Here is a 20,414-nt window from a genome sequence, read left to right on the forward strand (position 1 = left end):
TACTTCCATTCCATTTCATGTCTTATTTTGTTTTTGTTTGTCTGTGGTATTTGATATTTCTTAAATTATATTTGTATTTGTTCTCTTTTTGTTCTTTAGTTCTTTAATAATTTATTCTTTATCTTCTTTCATGTATTCTTTATTTTATTCTTTATCTTTTGTTCTTTCTTCTGCACAAACACAAGCATAAAGACATTAATCATACATACAGAGAGACGAAAGGGAGGAAGAGGGCTGAGGGGGGCTCAGAGAGATAGAGAGAGAGAGAGAGAGAGAGAGAGAGGTGTGGAGAAAAAGCAGAACAGAAGCTGACACACACACACAAGGAGAGAGAGAGAGAGAGACTGCAGAGCTCACCGACAGCTCGCTGCTGATATTCACGAGCGTGATGTTTACACAGATGAGCAGAAGAACAGAAACTGTCGAATAGAGAGAACGCATGAGCGAATCACTGCAGCAGCGTCTTCATCATCATCATCTCTGCGCTGGTGTCTGAAGAGCAGTGAGCATGGCAGCCCGGCTCACTGCGGTGGGCTTTACCGAAGCCGGATTTACTAGAACATAACACACAAGCTTCAGTATCCACGCTGTTCGCCGCAGCCGTCATCGTCCACTATGCGCAGGGGTCAAGCACGTGCACGTGGAATTACACTCCATCATCAGCGACGCAGCAGCGGACCTCTCCGTCCCCACAGCAACCGCAGCATCAGCAGCAGTCACACAGCTACGGCTGTTAACATCATTAGCTCCAGCAATAACAGTGACATTAGGTAGCAGTTTACAGAGATTAAACTCTACTTCTTTTACAAGATATTTTAAATTTACGCTTCAGTAGCTCAGCCACTGTGACTCTGTTTGCTGTATGATAACCAACACAGACTTTTCATTGAAGTTGTAGCTCTTTAATGATAATGTTCTTCTTCACACGAGCAGCTCTCAGGTGCGTGCCGCTGTAGACCGGCTGTAACTTTCACGTGTGCTCCGGTAGATGCCGTTGTTTGGTGTTTGATTGTTGATAGAGTTTATCGAAGCAGTTGGTATGGTGAAAAGAGCACATGCTCTAACCTGATTGGCTGATGAAGGCCTCCTGGATTCGGCTGCTGAAACGAGCAACAGGGAGTCGAGTCAAGAACAACATCGCTGTAAGATGCTGTAAACTTCACTTACTGCATGTGTGTGTGAGAAGGTGACTGTGTGTTCATTCATTCATTTATTGTGTGTTAAAAATTAAAGGGGACATATCATGAACATCTGACTTATTCCATGTTTAAGTGCTATAATTGGGTCCCCAGTGCTTCTATCAATCTAGAAAGTGTGAAAAAATCAACCCAGTAACTTAGTTTTGGAAAACCATTCTCTGCAAGCATTTGCAAAAATAGGGCATTCAAATGTGTCTCCCCGTGTGATGTCAGAAGGGGAACTTAGTATAATAATACCACCCCTTAATCTGCACTGTGGAACCACGGCACTGCCATTTAGGGTTGTGCAATTAATCGTTTTTCAATTTTTGCACATCTTGATTCCAAAAACAAGATAATCGAGGTAGATTGATTAGTGTGTCGCATTCAGTTTGTGTCATTTCATTTTTGAGTTATAAACCAAGCGTGTCATTAGCAGCTGCACCTCTCTGTGTCTCTCTCTCTCTCTCTCTCTCTCTCTCTCTCTCTCTCACATGGTCTGTCCGAAGTCAGATCACTAGGTAGTAATCCTGTTTATGTTTGTAAAGTTATATGCATCACTATTATGGTGATCAGTGTTTGCATTTCATCAGCTCATTTGCATTTAAAAAGACTAGGGATGCACCGAATCCAGATTTTTTGGTATTCGGGATTCGGCCGAATCTTAAACAGTGGATTCGGTATTCGGCCGAAACCGAATACTGAATCCTACTCGCATCCTTATTCCATTAACACAGTAAAACACATTAATGAAGTAAACAACGTCCACAGCAGTGTATTTTTCATTTTATTTAATTTTAACTGTAAAAAAAGGATAGGCAACATTATGCCAGGATGACAAGTGGGAAAAACTATTTTGACAATTATGCATAATGAAATAAATTTTTGCTCCCGCTAAACAAAGTGCCAATGTTAACATTTTATAATAAATGATCTATATGGGATTTTGAGCTAGAACTTCACATACATACTCATGGGGACACCAAATATTTTTTTTATTTAAGATTTATCTTGTGAAATGTCCTCTTTAAAAGGAATATGCAGATGTGTACTGGAGTAACGTCACGTGTGGTTATCTGTAGTATGTGTTCCTCATTCATAAAAATTAAATGACCTTAGCTGACCTTGAAACTTTGTTAACCAGTGTATTTAATTTCTATACACTGAATCTCTTTCTATAAGGGAGTCGCACACCGGACGCGCAGCTCAGCACACTGCCGTGCTGTTCTTAAAAAATCGAACACATTGTTTTCTATGAGTATACGCACACCGGCGCCGACAGGTGGCCCCCTTGCCCATGGCGCCCAGCTTTGATTCAGGAAGTTGCACAAATCCATGTGTTGCGCCACTCACATGTTTTAACATTAAATAACATCATATTTGTCCCAAATCATGAAGGATTAACATTGGCTGCTAACGTATGTTTTGCATTTTGAAGTAGACACTATCTGACTAAGCTCACGCTACTTAATGTGTACTTCCGGTTTACGATACTTCTGAGTACTCTACGCGGCGCTTAGCAGCGTGTCCGGTGTGCGACCCCCTTTAGCCTTTCATGTGAAGGACACAGTGTAGGGTACTTACTGACTAACTGCACATGTTTAGTGTACTTGTATTTGTATTACCTATGGTATAAAACATGGAGTTATATTCTTGAATCAGCAACAATACCACAGTAGTACAGTGTGTATATTTATTGTAATTTTATGTGATAACATACAACATTGATATTTTTCTGTATATACAGTGTCCTGTACTGTATATGTGTGTGCGGGTTTTTAATTTATAAGGAGCTACAAGGTGAACCTCAAGTGATGTTAAAATCACATCGCAGCAGATGTATAGTACAGTGTGTGTTTATGCCAAATCTGTGTGTGCGTGCGTGTGTGTGTGTGTGCGTGCAGGCGGGCGTTAGTGAGTGATTGATAGTCAGGTTGTGTATGTTTTATTGGGATCAATACTGCACGACACAAGACATCTTGACATTTCCTGAGCATCTGTCCTTTCTTCTGTCTGTCACGAATCATGATCAGTTTTTTACACATTCATGCACGTTTAGACTACTGGTGAACAGAAGAGCATGTGTGAATTATTTGTGCTACATTAATATCACATTTGATGTGCTTAAAGACATACAGCAGTGCTTTTTTCATGTCTGTTAAAGGATTTATTAATGTTTTATGAAAACTTAACTTTTGTAGATTCTTAAAAATGAAAGTACATATTTACATTAGTACATATTTAGTACAACAGTACATATTTTAATTTAGTGTTTAATCTGCATAAAATACAAAAGACATTATTGTAACAATGAAGTATGTATCAAGTGACAGAAATATATGGTTAATCATTTAACAGCTTATTTACAGCTATATTAACAGTTCTTTATTTACAGTGATACTTGTATAACAGAAAAGTGCAGGTTTATTACAGTACAGAAAGTTTTTTTACAGTACAGTAAATTTTCACATACAGTTCTGTATACAGGTTTACTTACAGGACATTTACATACAGAACAGTAAATTGTTATGTAAGGGATAATGTCGAGGCAGCCGGTAGTTATCGGGAAATAAGCCCCGACAGTGTGATCAGGACCCAGCGCGAAGCGGAGGGTCTTGTATCACACTGAAGGGGCTTATTTACCCGATAACTACCGGCTGCCTCGACATTATCCCGCTTATTACACGGCTACTTGCCACATAAGAAAAAAAAATTGACATGAATATGAATTTGAAACATTTTATTGGCATATTTGTTTTAAATTAACATTTTTATCCTTCCGCGAAACTTTGCACAGATGCATAAAATGATCGTAATACCTTATTAAGATTCTCTGCTTCATACTTGTCTGTCTCCATTTTATTTCTCTTTTAGCCAGTCTTTGAGAAGTTTTAATGCCCATTCTGTATTTTATTGTGTGTTGGCTTCGTAGCTGTCATGCTCTATTTTGTCAAGTTCAGTCTCAGTAAGCTCTCTGTGTCTTGTCATTGTTCGTTCTTCTATCCACTGTTTAAATGTTTTGTTTTTTCTGTACATGTTAAAATGAATGTCAAAATGTTCCATTCTTAATTGTGGTTGTTCAGTGTTTGTCACAAGATGGCGCCAAACAGTAATCTTTGTTGGCGCGGAGGGATTTAAAACAGACAAGTAGCACCGGCTATGCGTTATTACTTTGGAGCGGTTATTATTTGAAAAGAACGAACCTGCAAATGTCTCAACTGACCAATCAGAATCAAGCATTCCAGAGAGCCGTGTAATAAGTACATTTAGTACATTTTTCTAGTGCGATACTGGTTTACTTACAGTACTTTGTTTATATGCTGTACAGGACATGTTTGCGTACAGTACAGTACAGTACGTATTACTTACAGGACAAATTAAAAGTAGATGATAAAACACTACACACTTCAGTTTTGATAGGATAGCTGTTTTATTAAATTCACTATAAAAAAAATATGCTGCAAAGCTGCATGCAAGTTTAATCAAAAAGTTTTTGTTTTTGACTAGTGATGAGTTGACTTGACTTCTGTTGACAACATATTGAGTTGACAATTTATCAAACAAGTTAAAATTATATAAACTTAATTGTGACCTTGGACCACAAAAGCAGTCATAAGGGTCAATCTTTTAAAATAGAGATTTATAAATGATCTGAAAGCTAAATAAATTTCCATTGATTTTGGTTTGTTAGGCAGAGATAAAACTATTTGAAATCTGAAATCTGAGGGTACAAAAAAAATCTAAATATTGAGTAAAAAAGTCCACACCTATAAAAAGTAACACGTATAATGATTAATCATTTTTGTTATATTCGTGTAGGAAATGTATAATGGTACATGATCTTTCATTAATATCTTAATGATTTTTGGCAATTAACTCATTCACCGCCATTGACGAGTTATCTCGTCATTTATGAGTTCATATTTAACTAATAAATATGCCTTTTTGGAAGAATTTCAAAGTGAAAGTGTAATACCGCTTTTATCCACATCGAATTTATCAAAAACGGAAGTTAAAAAGAGTTAATGATTTTTTTTAACTGCCTTTATGTTTGATAGTCATTCTGAGTCTGATCTCTAACATAAATTCCTTTACAAAAACGCAATTTTTAAGCTTTTTGCTCAAAATGTTGTATTTTTGAAGAGAAATATCCATATTTCAGTGGTTAAATTAAGTAGAAAAAGTAAATATATAATGAAACGTTTTTTCCCCATTTTGTTTGTTTGTTTGTTTGTTTATTGTTTGTTTGAAAGCAGTGTTCTTTAATTTGATATAATTTGTATGTTTATATATTTATAGAAAATGATTTTTCCTGCAAGGAATTTTGTGAAAATTTTGTTAAAATCACAAAAATGCAGGTGGGCAACTTTTCTCAAAAAGGCTGGCGGTGAATGAGTTAATATAATAATGTCATAATTAATAATTTTATAATTAATAATTTTGACCCATACAATGTATTGTATGACTTATGACTAGTTTTGTGGTCCAGAATCACAATTTATTAAGTTAAACAAAAACTTATATTGATATAATTTTTACACAGTGTACATGCTGGTAAATTTAGGAAGAGGTTTGATGTATAAATTAAAAGTTTCGTTGCAAACTGAGATTTTTAAATTTTTCAGAAATCTCGTTTCCAATTCCAATTAATATCAATTCAACTGCAGTTGGTTTGTTTTGATTTAAACCTTCATAACTTAAAAAATACAGCTAAGTAGCACCATAAAACAAAATAATAACATGATAACATAATAATACTCATGTTTTGACAAAAAGAGTTATCTCGTTTTGCAACAAAACTCAATGTTCTCAGAATGTAATTTTAATAAAGTTTCTGTGTGTTTGCCGTAGGGCTCAGCAGACTCGTATACCAGCCGACCGTCAGATTCTGATGCTTCTCTGGAGGAAGATAAAGAGACTTTACGTAGAGAAGCTGAGAGACGTGCGCTGAGCCAGCTAGAGAATGCTAAGGTACTGCTACACATCTGTCTGTCTGTCTGTCTGTCTGTCTGTCTGTTTAAGGGTGTAATGTTTCAAGCACCTGTCACATCAGAAGAAACTGATAGAGGAAATTTCATCCTGCTGTTAAAGGATTACTCCACTTTCATTAAAAAAATTCTGATATTTACTCACCCCCATATCATCCAAGATTCTTCTTCTTCTTTCTTTGATTAGTCGAGAAGAAATTAAGTTTTTTTTTTTTAAGAAAACATTCCAGGAGTTTTCTATAAAGATTTTTGGACTTTAGTGGACCTCAACAGTTTACAGTTTCATTACAGCTTCAAAGCTAACTAAACGATCCCAACCAAGACATGATGTTCTTATCTAACAGAAAAATCGTCATTTTCATCAAAACGATAAAAAATAAGTACTTTTTAACCACAACTTCTCATCTTGCACTAGCCATGTGACGTGTCAGAGTGACCTTACGTATTACATAATCATGTCAAAAGGTCACGCATGACGTATGCAAAACTGCTGCTCCAGTGTGAACGACGATTTCGAAGCAGTGCTTAATGAAGCCTCGAAACATTTACGAATCTTTGTTTCGAAAGCAGTGGTTCGGAGCGCGTTTTAAACTGGCCAAGTTTTTTAGCAAATAAGGCTTCAATAAGTTTCAAAAATCTGATGGTTCACCACTAGGGGGAGTTGATCACAAAGTGAACTCATTGGCCAGTGTCTAATATGGTTAGGTGAACTAGGGTCAGTTTTATTATGCAAGTTCATAAAAAAATGTCATCCTTCTGACTGATACCATTTTGCCTACTTTTTGTTAATAGACAATTTTAATGACAAACATGTGCATAATTAAAAGGGGGGTTAAAGTGTTTGCCCTAAATAAAACTTAACACACAGAATACACTTTTACTTAATAGCTTTAAGTTAAATAATTAATTTTTCCTAAAAACTTATTTTTAGAAAAATCTTGCATTTGCTGTATAAAATGTTTGGACTGAAACCTTGTTGCTTTTACAATGTTTTTAGCAGGTGGCGCCATATTTAGGTAACAGTGAATCATTTTATTGAAGCAATTTATTCAAAGCTTCGAAAAGCTTTGTTTGTCCCATCATTAGTGTTTATAATTGTGGAAAAAGAGGACCTTTCTGACGGTGGAATGATGAATGTCTTTATTAGTTTAATGTAAGTTTATTGTTTAATGGTTTCACATATGTAACCTGTGACCTTTCGATGTGATTATATGGTTTTTTTTTGGGGGGGGGGGGGGTTGCCGCAAATGACGATGGTTTTGCTAGTTAAGACCTTTATGTCTCGGTTGGGATATTTTAGAGCCTTTGAAGCTGCATTGAAACTGTAAACTGTTGAGGTCCACTATATGGAGAGAGATCCTGGTGTGTTTTCCTCGAAAAACTTCCCCAGATAGCATGCAAACCATTGAAACAATGTTAAAAATGGTTGATTTGTCAAGGTTAACTGCATTGAATCAATATCAGGTTTGCACCCTCCATTAATATTGAAAAAATATTGAAATTTCAACAAACCACCATTATCGTGATCAGTATTTGCTTTAATTGGGTCCTTGACTTTTGACATTCACTAAGTTAAATCTTTCTTTTCTTTTTTAGTATTTGTGTGTGTTTATGTAGAAACAAATGTGCACTGGAAAAGAAAGATGTGTTTCAAAGTTAAGTTGACACTGATTGCTTTTTGTGAAGATGTCAAGGTGATATAAAATTAAGCAGCTTTACATGATTATGTTGATCCATTTTTGACCATTATAATTGTTCTGGTTTGTAAATCCACTGTGACAAGATAAAAAAAATGCTGACACATTCATATATCATTACTCATCTTACAAATCTCAACAATGGTGACAATCATCAAACAAATTCAGATAAAACGATCAACTGCAATGCATGCTGGGAGTTATAAAGTAGTTTAGTACTACGATGATACCCAGCATGCATTGCAGCATGAAGCTTTCTTTTGTTGATCGTCACCATTGATGAGATTCATAGACCGATTCATGATGTCAGAGATAGATTCAGTAGTCTAACCTTTAATGTGTTTTTATGTTTTTATATATATTTTAACACCTAAATGTGTTTTTATAATCCTCAAAATAACAGACTTGACACTGTCTCCAACTAGTACTGTAATATCCATTTCCTGCACAACTTTAACAGTATTTCATTAATAATATTTAGGTATATCTACAATAATTAAACTGTTTGATAACATTAGATCTTTGTTTTCTTTGCAATAGCAGATGTATTTTAAAACACTGTTTCAACAGGCAAAGAAAACTTACCATTAAAACACAAGAGTAAAGGGCCCAACTAAAGCAAACACTGATCACGATAATGGTGATTTGTTAAAATTTCTATATTTTTTCAATATTAATGGAGGGTGCAAACCTGATATTGATTCAATGGTATTAACATCAACGATTTTTAACATTGTTTCAATGGTTGCATGCTATCTGGGTCATTTCTTCTTGACTGAACAAAGAAAGACATAAACATCTTGAATAAGATGGGTGTGAGTAAATTATCAGTTTTTATGAAAGTGGAGTAATCATTTAAGAGGTCACATGTCTGTTTCTTACCTGACTGATGTGTTTATCTGTAGATGAGTAACTGGTGATCAGTAAGTGGGTGGTTGCCTTCTGGACTGAAGCAGAAGAAACCTTAATGCTTAACGTGATGAACATTAAAGTTTTGTAATGATGAGAGATGTCTGATTGCCGTCTGTCTTTGAAATGATCACACGTGAAAACATCTTCTAGGGATCTAGAGATGTGTGTTTGTTAGGTGCACGCAAACTCAAGCTGTGCTCACATTTGTCAGGGTTCACCTTCATACAGAATGATGTGTGGATATTTTAAGATGAATATATTTTCCTTCTGTCAGTTTACTGCAGGACATCTGGACCTTTTACAAATATTCATGAGCAAAATGAATTAATTATAAAATCTGATTGATGTCGAATGCTAAAAATAGCCATCGGCCCTGAAGACGGAAACAGATGATAAAAGAGGAATTGTGATTTTGAGCTTTATAGATCAGATTGATTCAAACAGCTGCTTTGAATCCCATCAGACAAACTAAACACGTTTGCAAAATGAGCTAAAATAAAGGATGAGATTCATAACCAGACAAGTCTTAACCGAGCTCGATGTGTTTAACACATTTATTATTAGACAGTGTGAAAGATGGGCGGTTATGTCAGTGACAGCAGATTTATCAAGCTTGTAAAGGAGTACAGTAACATGGCTTTGGGTAATATACTGCTTCTTGTCTTTTAAGATAAAAATATTAAATGCTCTCTCAATTGTAAGGCATTTTGAATAAAAGTGTCTGCTATATAATACATATAAGTGTAAGGAGGGGATTTGCTCTCTTTTTAGATAAATGTGTGACAGAAAAATGCTGTTGATTCGGTAAAAAAGCTGAGAACAAAATATGAAGAGTTTCATTACAAAACGAGATAACCACCATTTTTTTTATTGTTCAGAAATCTTGTTTTTTGGTTGTGCATTCCAATTAATTTCAATGCAACTGTAGTTGGTTTGTTTTGATTTAAACCTTCATAACTTAAAACAGTGGTTCTCAAACTGGGGGCCGCGAGATGGTGCCAGGGGGGCCCCAGTTTTATGACATTTCATAAAATACAGTAATTTATCATGAATTCTGTGTAATTAAACCTAAAAAAATAAGGCTACTAACCAACAGCACTACTTTGTATTCTTTAATATGTTTTGTCTTATTAAAATGTTACGTTTTAGAACAAATTTGTTATAAAAAAATTTGGGGGGCCGCGAAGGAATTCACCATATACAAGGGGGGGCCGCAGGCTGAAAAAGTTTGAGAACCACTGACTTAAAAAATACAGCTAAGTAGCACCATAAAACAAAATAATAACATGATAACATAATAATAAACATGTTTTGACAAAAATGTTAAAAGGATTTATCTCGTTTTGCAACGAAACTCTTCAAATATTGATCTGACGTACATTAAATGAAATGTAACGTCATGTGTTGTCTGTTGGATGATGTAAATAAAGTCATACCGCTTGCTCAAGGTTAGTTTATTCTGTCACTGCCTGTAGATCTCATCAATACTTTACTTATTCAACAGACGACTGTACTGCATAAGGGCAGATGAAGGTTTTGCAAACAAAATATGCATTTAAAAACAGTAACAAACTGATTATAACTATAGAAAACAAGTTGCAATTGTTTGGATGATAACAAATAGCTCCAACCCAACATCATGTCATTGATTGATGCGCTGGTATTTAAACACTTTGTTTTTTTATATCACCTGTGTCATAGCTATAATAATCTATACTGTAACGCATGTCTCATTTTGTATATTATCTCAGGAACACGACTGGATGACACTGTTGTGTATCTCTCAGTCACTCAAATTGTGTGTGTACGTGCATGCATGTGAGCAGTCACCCATCCTCAGTTTCTTTAAAGGACACTGTGCCCTCTATTTGGCATACCCATAATTCATTGTGTCAGTGAGGTCATTAATGATATATGACAGCCGTATGTAAAGACGTCATGGCTCACGGGACCACAGTGCTACATGTTGTCAATGATACAGTACATACACTACAATTGCTTTACATCCAAGGGAATTTAAAGGCACAGTATGTATCCAAAAATCACTTGCACAGTGTTATATTTTTCACATGTGTATTTACATTTAAATTTTCAGTTTCAAAAATTGAAAGTCGTAACAGTTCTTTAGGCTTTCAATTCCCGAAATTTAAAGTCCGAAAGTCCTAGCATTATCCCAAATGTTTTCAGTATTACTATGAAGATGTATTGCCAGTGGGCACCAGCCATTAGCTTGGCTTATTTTATGAATGTTAACATTTTAAACAATGATAAAACATATCAACAAACAAAGTAAATTAAATAAAATTAAAAATGAAATGAAATATGACAAATAAAATAACAAATATATATAACATAAAATAAATACAAAATATAAAAAATATAAAATAACATAAATATTTAAATAAAATAGACTATAGACTAGTAGACTAAATCAAAGAAGTAGCCCATTTTAAACAATGATAACACATATCACGTATAAAATATTTTTTAATAAAATAAAAAAAGAAATAAATAACCATATATAATATTAATTTAAATAAAATAGACTATAGACTAGTAGACTATATCAAAGAAGTAGCCCAGTTTAATGTTATCAATGATACAGTACATACACTACAATTGCTTAACATCCAAGGGAATTTAAAGGCACACTATCTATCCAAAAATCACTAGCACATTATATTCTTCACATGTGTATTAACATTTTAATTTTCAGTTTCAAAAATTGAAAGTCCTAACATTATCCCAAATGTTTTCAGTATTACTATGAAGATGTATTGCCGGTAGGCACCAGCCATTAGCTTGGCTTATTTTATGTATGTTAACATTTTAAACAATAATTAAACATATCAACAAACAAACAAAATTAAATAAAATTAAATAAAATAAAAAATGAAAGGAAATGAAATATGAAATGAAATATGGAAAAAAAATATATAAAAAATAACAACGTATATAATATAAAATAAAATAAATATTTAAATAAAATAGACTATAGACTAGTAGACTATATCAAAGAAGTAGCCCATTTTAAACGATAATAAAACATATCACGTATAAAATATATATTTTTTAATAAAAAAAAAAATTAAATAAGGTAAAATAAAAAAAATAAAAAATTAAACTAAATAAAAATAGATTAGACTAGTAGATTATATCAAAGAAGTAGCCCTCCAGATTGCTTTATCCATGGTTCACAAAAAGGTTGGCGACCCCATGTATCGATTTTAGCGTATAGTTGTACTTAATTGTTTGACTTTTTATAGAGATGTTTGTGTTGTTCTGTTGTTTGAATGTTTTCTCTTCATTCCTTTAATTCTGAACAGACCAAACCGGTGGCATTCGCAGTACGCACTAATGTCAGCTACAGCGCTTCTCATGAAGACGACGTCCCTGTGCCCGGAACGGGCGTTTCATTTGAGGCTAAAGATTTTCTTCATGTTAAAGAAGTATGAACACACACACACAATACTGCATAACAAATCTGGGTTCAAAAGAGTAATTTTAGAACAAATTTGATTTTGAAAAAGTTGGGGCGGAACTATCCCCTTCTGACATCACAAGGAAAGCCAAATTTCAATGAGCAGTTTTTTCACATGCTTGCAGAGAATGATTTACCAAAACTAAGTTGATCTTTTTCAAATTTTCTAGGTTGATAGAAGTACTGAGGACCCAATTATAGCACTTAAACATGGAAAAGTCAGATTTTCATGATATGTCCCCTTTAACTCAAATAAATATTTTAGATGCCTTTCTTACATTCCAAAAAATGAACCTGGGTTGATTTAAGAAATTGAATATCTTATTTGTTGTTATTATTATGTAGACAATACTTCAGTGATGATTGCCTTTGTGTGTTTTAATACAGAAGTTTAATAATGACTGGTGGATCGGGCGTTTGGTGAAAGAAGGCTGTGACATCGGCTTCATTCCGAGTCCATTGAAACTGGAAAACACTCGCATCCATCAGGATCATCGTTCCAAACCAGGAAAATTCTATTCAAGGTTACACAAAACCTCCTTATCCGCATATCAACTGAAATGAGTGCTTTAATGTGCTTTAGTTTGATCATGTGTTACAAAACTAAACTTTTATTTTAATTCTTAACTTCCTATTATTTAGCATTGTTAACAATATTTTAAATGCCATGTCTGTAATGTACTGTATGTCAACAGATCAATTTGAATTAAATTTTTACAAACGTTTTAATATTTTGTTTTCCTATGAACATAACTTTCTTCTAAACATTGCTTTCCTTCACAGTAAATCCGGAGCAAACTCAATATCTAGTTTGGGAGACATTGTTTCAAACTCTCGTAAATCAACTCCACCTTCATCAGGTAGGAGAAAACATTTTTATTTTCAACATTTATAACATTTCACATTGTGCTTTCCATGCATACACAGCGTCTTTGAGTACATAATATACCCACAGGGATGCCAGGTCTGCGTAAACAAACCCAATTCGCTTATTAAAGGTGCCAAAGAATGCATTGTAATAATCTGTTAATTTTTTCTCTGATATCTACACAAAAGGTTTGTGGCTTTATTAAACACAAAAATGATAATTTACAACCCTAGGATTTGTCTTTATAATGAAACGGTCTATTATTACCTCATTTGAAAGGGTCATGAATAATAATGTTGAGCTCTGCTCTGATTGGCTGTTTCTCCTTCAGTAGCTCTGTGTGTGTGTAAACAGATCTTATGTCTGGATCAGATAAAAATACAGATTTTGAGGAATAATTAATTGTTTGGAGATTGTTAATGGGCGTTTCTGAGTGGTAAGTTTGTGTTTTTTTCAGTATGGACCTGCAAAACCTAACTGTAACGTCAAGAGTAGAACTTCAGCCTAAACGTTAGCATATAGCATTAACTAGCATATAGCGCTAACTTAGCAGTCACAACTTTGTTTTTAGCCTTGTAACAACATTGTTCTTAATTTAATGTGTAATTTAATGTTGGGGGTGTACATCTTGACTGTAACGTCACAGTTGGGGTAGTGTTGAGCGGTCTTTTGCATGCATGAGTTTTACATAAGAAGGAGGAAACAATTGTCTTTGAGGCTCATGATATGTTATTACCATGTACACCCAGTTTGAAAGTATCCCAGTTCAGCAGGAAAACCACAGACTTGGCAACCCTGTATACCATTACTTGATCATGTGGTGTTGTGTCAGTGTAAACCACAGTACTGTAGGGGGCGCTAAAGATTATTTGTTAGTAGTGACGACAGCTTCGAATCAATTGAACCAGTTGCTTCGCCAAATGATTCACTATTTCGAAGTGTTCAAAACACTACACACGCTGACGACACCTGCTGGTCAACATAGCTTTTATAAACAACAACTGCAAATATCTTTACTACGTTTTCAGTATAAACTAGGTTTTCATTAAATACTAATACATATTGTTATTGTGATGTCAGGTGTTGATCACATAGCATAGGCTACACCTTACTAGATTGTTTTCTCAAAATGTTTCTATACAATTTTATTCCACTCTTTAAACAAAAACTTTCAATACCAAATTATCCGCTTTTCCACCAACTCGATAAACCATAACATCTGACCTAGGCTGGTTTGAATGGGATTTCACATCAGGTGGTTATGAACAGGGTTCCCACGGGTCCTTGAAATCCTTGAAAGTTTTTGAATCTGGGGGAAATAATTCAAGGCCCTGGGAAGTTGTTGAAAATATACATACATACATACAGGTCATTGAAAGTGCTTGAATCTATTTTAAGCAAGAAGTTTTCTGGAAAATAAATCCATATTATTCCCTGTGTAGTGTAGGATAATATCATAAAAATTCTAGACTTTTTAAGCACACGTACTAAACTGTTCGCTTTAACTGTTTATATCTTCTGTATTTGAATGTTGATTCATACCAAAATGCTTTTTTGCATAATTGTGTTTGACACATGAAAATGTCTCGGGTTACGTATGTAACAGTTGTTCCCTGAGAAGGGAACGAGACGCTGCGTCTCTCTTGCCTACTTCCTGCGTCCCTGTAACGCCATCTTTGGCAATATTTCAGATAGTGATATACTTCCTGGCTCCTGCGTCACCCTGTCTTTGTCGTTAAGCCTCATCATTGGTTGAATTTGATATACACATTCAGACACACTTACCCCTGAACTGTAACAATGTATCTTAAAAGGTAACACGATGTAACCTTGCTCTCACTTGAAATGTGTCTCCACATTTAGTCCTTAAATTTGAGGGTATTGCACCTGGAAAGTCCTTGAAAGATCCTTGAATTTGAAGTTAACTAAGGTGTGGGAACCCTGTACAAAGCATCCTAAGAGAGCAATGATTATAAATTGTAGATAAACATAATTGACACATTTCATTTTTATTTCATTTTATTAGTGGCAGTCATCAGAGTTTTGAAACGTTTTGAAACGTTTTGAAACAGTAATAACATAATGAAGCTTTGTTTGCTGCAATCACGTGATTTACCGAATTTGATACACGGTCCAAATGAATGATTCGAAACAAACGATTCAAAAAAGGATTCGAAGCTTTATGTAGCAGTGTTTTGAAAGCAGCCATCACTATACGTTAGACCTTAAATCTTTTTTATCATTGCTTATCGTTTGCTTACATATTGTAGATCTGCACATCCATTGATTTGTTGTTTTGCTAAAATGCTTCAAGTTTTTATTTTGTTGTGGCACACGAAAGTTTAACATTACAATGCCAATGTATTATTTACAATAATTTATATTACAGTAGCTTGTTTTAAACTGTACAGTGTTGTTAAATGATTGCACTGTGTATGTATATATGTGTGTGTGTAGCTGTGGATTTAGAAGCTGCTGGATTAGATGCAGAGGAGAACGACCCTCCTCTTCCTCAGCGTTCTCCTAAAGCCAGTCCAAACGCAGTCATAACCACTTTAGCTCGTGAGAAACGAATGCCTTTCTTTAAGAAGGTAAAACACACCGGCGGCAGGCGCTTCATCCTTCTGTTTGGCTGCGTCTCACCTGCTGCACAACATCATGCAAAACCTCTGACGCTTATCATTGTCTGAATGTCCAGTAGCTTATTCTCTGTCTCTCTCTCTCTCTCTCTCTCTCTGTCTCTCTCTCTCTCTCTCTCTCTCTCTCTCTCTCTCTCTCTTCCTCGCTCACACCCTTTTGCTTCCTCTCGTTTGATCTTGATTCCCTCTAATGTTCCTCAGCTAAACAGAGGCAGAAGTCGGTGAGTTGAGTCTCAGAGAGTCATGTGGGGTCATTCCTGTTCTGCAGTATCATTTCAACACTTTTATTTAAAACCGGAAAAACAACATATTTTTTCTAAGTTTTACTTGAAACCTCTTGTTTATAGAAACATAAAAGCACTGAATATTTCAGTTTTATATAAAGTACTTGATAAACATAAATACTCAATCTATGAGGTGATTTTTTGATGTGGTCATATAGCAGGAATGACTCTCAGGCTCTGACAGATAAACTGCTCATTGTGTTTCTCTACATTGACCTGATATTCTGCTTTAATGCTTTTGTGTTTGTTTGTTTGTTTGTTTGTTTGTTTGTTTGTGTTTCTGTTTGACACAAAGAATGGAGTGTCTAGATTTGAAAAGTAATTTGCTCATTTGCTTTAAAATGAGATGTTATCTGTTCATAATATAAACATTTGTATTTATGGATTGGGAAGACTTTTTTGGGCATTCAGTCCATACTTTATATATCATTATCATTATGGGATTTAAACCCATGACCTTTGTGTTGCTAAAGCAATGCTATACCAGTTGTACTACAAAAACACAAATTGTAGGACTACACTTAGCATGTGTTTTCTGCAATATCACGTTATTAACAATTACGTTTTAGACACACCCATTCTGTGTGTCTGCATGTGTGTAAATCAACACTTTTTATTAAAAATGTTTTTCAAGATTTTAATTTCTTATTATGCATTACGTTGTTTTAAATGTGACCCAGGACCACAAAACCAGTCATTAGTCGCATGGGTATATTTGTAGGAATAGCCAACAATACATTGTTTTTATGACAAAAATCATTATGATATTAAGTAAAGATCATGTTGCATGAATTTCTTTTACATTTCCTACCGTAAATATATCAAAAAACTAATATGTGTTATTGTGTTGCTAATATGTGACTTTATTTAGTCAACTTTAAAAAGTGATTTTATCAATATTTAGATTTTTTTGCGCCCTCAGATTCCAGATTTTCTATTAGTATCTCAGCAAATATTGTCCTGTCCTAACAAACCATACATTAATGTAAAGCTTATTTATTCAGCCCTTATGTATAAATCTTAATTAAAAACGTTACCCTTATGACTGTTTTTTTGGTCCAGGTAACAAATGAGTACTCAAAATGCATTTAATCAGAAAGGAATATTAAATTGGTAATGTGTAATTCAGATGAACTGATCATGTGCCAAACTTAATCTGAACTCAGGCAAACATGAGATTAAACATAACATTAAAAAATGCATACTTCATTCAGCTGTCAATAACCTCATGAAAAATACATGCAGACACACCATCATTTCATTTACTGTAAATCTGAGATTTTAAAGCATGCATGAAAAAACACAAGACAACCTTAACCTGATGATATTAAGTTTGACACTTGAAATCAAGATAGTAACAAATCTAAAGAAGAAGTCCTTTCTAGATGATGTTGATGGTGTTGGTATTGTTTGCATACAGTATATGTGTATACAGAATCCTAACTTTATGTTTTATGCTGGTCTATAGACAGAACACGTTCCTCCGTATGATGTGGTGCCATCAATGAGACCGGTGGTGTTAGTGGGACCTTCACTTAAAGGCTATGAGGTCAGATCCTCTAAAGTTACATCATAACCCAAAAATCATCATTCTCACCCTCACATCACCCATACGACTCAAACAACAAAAGACTTTATGGCACGATTAAATGTTTATATGACTCCTGTATACCGTATTTCAGCTTATATGAGGATCATTCAAGTATGTACAGTACAGTGCTGTCAACAGCGTATAAGAAATGAATGGATAAGTGCATAAATGTTAACAGGTTTTTCATAAACTACTGTGAATCATGACAGAATAAAAGCATGAACGAAAAGTATTTTTTACTGGACTAAATATGTTCAGCAAGTATCTAACTACACAATAAATGTGACCTGTGCTGGCAAAATCGTCTAATTTTGAGCTAGAAGGAAAAGAAAGTATAAATGTTGATTTTGGTTGAAATTAAAAGTTTTTTATAAACATAATTACATTAAAGGGGCCATGGCATGAAAATCTGACTTTTTCCATGTTTACGTGCTATAATATCAACCTAGAAAATGTGAAAAAGATCAACCCAGTAACTTAGTTTTGCTAAACAATTTTCTACAAGCACATGAAAAAATTGGTCGTTAAAATTTGGCTCTCCTTATGATGTCATAAGGAGCTCTTATTATAATAATACCGCCCCTTAATCTGCACTATCCAACCACAACACTGCCATTTAGTGCAGAGAAAAGCACAATTGAGTTTTAATTGCAACAAACCACCATCATTTTGCTTTGAATTTCATCAGCTCATTTGCATTTTAAAGGACACACCCAAAACGCCACATTTTCGCACACACCTACAAAGTGGAAATTTTAACATGCTATAATATTTATATGGTATTTTGAGCTTAAACTTCACATATGTGCTCTGGGGACACCAAAGATTTATTTGACATCTTAAGTCTTGTGCAATATGGCCCCTTTAAGTTCTCATCTAGCGACCTCGATGCTCTAAATATTCATTAAACATCTAAAATTATCTATCCATATACACATGTGCATCTGACATTTTGGTTTCAGTTTTAAAACATGCAGGAATGAGAAAATAAAGGACTTGCAGGATGCAGGACTTGCTTGATGTTAAAATAATTTATTAAGAGAAATAAAGTTTGGGATCTGATTTATATTAAAATAATTTAGAGCGATAAGAAAATCTAAAATTATCTTTCTCATGATGACTGACAGATCTGATGCGTGCACAGACGTGCGAGCCTAATATATAAACATATAGACAGAATTACAGATTAAAAAATGTCTGTTTTGACAAGAATTCACGCAGATATAATCTGTTATGTCTTAACTGTTGAGGTAAAATCTGATTTGTAAGATTATATAAGATGCTTGCATTACAGGAGATCTTAAATGTCAGTCAAACAATAACAGAAAGATAAAAGTTGAACATATATTTTTCCTTTAGATCTTGTTTTTGAACTTGTTTGTGCTAAATCTTTTAGTTTTGGTATGGATGCTGTGTTTTGCTTTTGAACTCTCAAAAATCTTTAACTGGATTTTTCTCAAAATTGACTTTGCTGACTCGATCAACTTCAAACAGTTTTAGCTCTGTCATTTTTGTCGGCTTCTAACAAATCATACATCGTTTTGAAGTTTGAAGAGATGTCAAAATATAAATAACTCATTTTTTATTTGGCTCATTCTGACATATTTTGCCAGCACGGGTCACAAATTCTCTTAATGGTCATTTTTCATTCTGCCCATGAATGTTTACTTAAGTCTTTGAGCAACATCCGTATAGTCTAAACATTTCCCATAAATCCTGCATGCACTCATAAAACTTACAGATTTATGTTGATATTTTTAGACAGTAAATTACACACAAATGTCTTTTATTTGAAACAGGTTACAGATATGATGCAGAAAGCACTGTTTGACTTTCTAAAGCATCGCTTTGAGGGGAGGTAAGACTGTCTGTGTGTCTCTCTCTCTCTCTCTCTGTCTCTCTGTCCCCCCCCCCCATATATGGTTTATATATTTTGTGTGTGTCACGTGAGTCTGCAAAGTCTCTTTAAATAGTCACATCTCATTGCCATAATTGGTCATGCTGATCCACAAACACAAAACTGTGCATCACATGACTCTTCCTGCTCCTGACTGCACAAAAATCACTGTGTGTTAACTGTGTGATAAATGTGTGTATGTGTGTGTTTAATATGTCACATATACTTGAGTACTAGTGACAGTTTAAGTAACAAAACAATCAAAAATTATTACAAAGTTAATTTAAAATAAACTGACCCATTAAAAACGTGTACAAGATTTTGGGAATGCATTATAACATGTTTCAAACTAAACCAAAAATAGTTGTGTAAAGTCATTTAATCAGATCAACGCTGACAGATCTTCTGCAGTTACTGTAAGACTCAATCATTGTGTTTTCTCAGAACTTTCAGAAATGTTCTCTTGTGTTTTTCTCTCATTCAGGATATCAATCACAAGAGTGACGGCTGATATTTCTCTTGCCAAACGCTCTGTGCTGAACAATCCAAGCAAACACGCCATCATCGAGCGCTCCAACACTCGATCTAACTTAGGTGAGAGAGAGAGAGAGAGAGAGAGAGAGAGAGAGAGAGAGAGAGAGAGAGAGAGAGGTGTTAAGATGAGATAATCTGCTGACATTTCTACACCAAACGCTCTGAATTACTCTTATAATTAATTCTGTACTGCTGGCTGTTACACAGACACACTAAAGCTATATGGCCACACGAGAAGATGTTTTAACCCTTGATCATTGTTCAGATTCACTACCCTTTCGTGTTGCTCAGGATGAAAACATCCACTACATTAAACGGCTGTAAAAATATTTTTTCTTTTTTTGC

At 34.5% G+C, this 20,414-nt stretch overlaps 1 protein-coding gene across 5 annotated transcripts in view; it reads left to right on the top strand.

Moving 5' to 3' along the window:
- The window catches only part of cacnb2a (calcium channel, voltage-dependent, beta 2a), a 58,570-nt gene that overhangs the window by 26,464 nt on the left and 11,692 nt on the right, over positions 1–20,414 (top strand). For 2 of the 5 annotated variants that reach the window (XM_055217701.2, XM_055217715.2), the window contains 8 exons: positions 6,030–6,149; positions 12,102–12,224; positions 12,644–12,780; positions 13,040–13,116; positions 15,582–15,715; positions 17,516–17,596; positions 19,438–19,496; positions 20,020–20,129. In XM_055217701.2, coding sequence (XP_055073676.2) covers positions 6,030–6,149; positions 12,102–12,224; positions 12,644–12,780; positions 13,040–13,116; positions 15,582–15,715; positions 17,516–17,596; positions 19,438–19,496; positions 20,020–20,129 — 841 coding nt within the window. Of the gene's footprint in view, positions 1–303; positions 1,143–6,029; positions 6,150–12,101; positions 12,225–12,643; positions 12,781–13,039; positions 13,117–15,581; positions 15,716–15,964; positions 15,985–17,515; positions 17,597–19,437; positions 19,497–20,019; positions 20,130–20,414 lie in introns of those variants that run through there. The other 3 variants (XM_055217707.2, XM_055217731.2, XM_055217721.2) reach the window with 3 other exon arrangements.

This window comes from Misgurnus anguillicaudatus, chromosome 21, assembly GCF_027580225.2.
Source record: "Misgurnus anguillicaudatus chromosome 21, ASM2758022v2, whole genome shotgun sequence".
Taxonomy (NCBI): domain Eukaryota; kingdom Metazoa; phylum Chordata; class Actinopteri; order Cypriniformes; family Cobitidae; genus Misgurnus; species Misgurnus anguillicaudatus.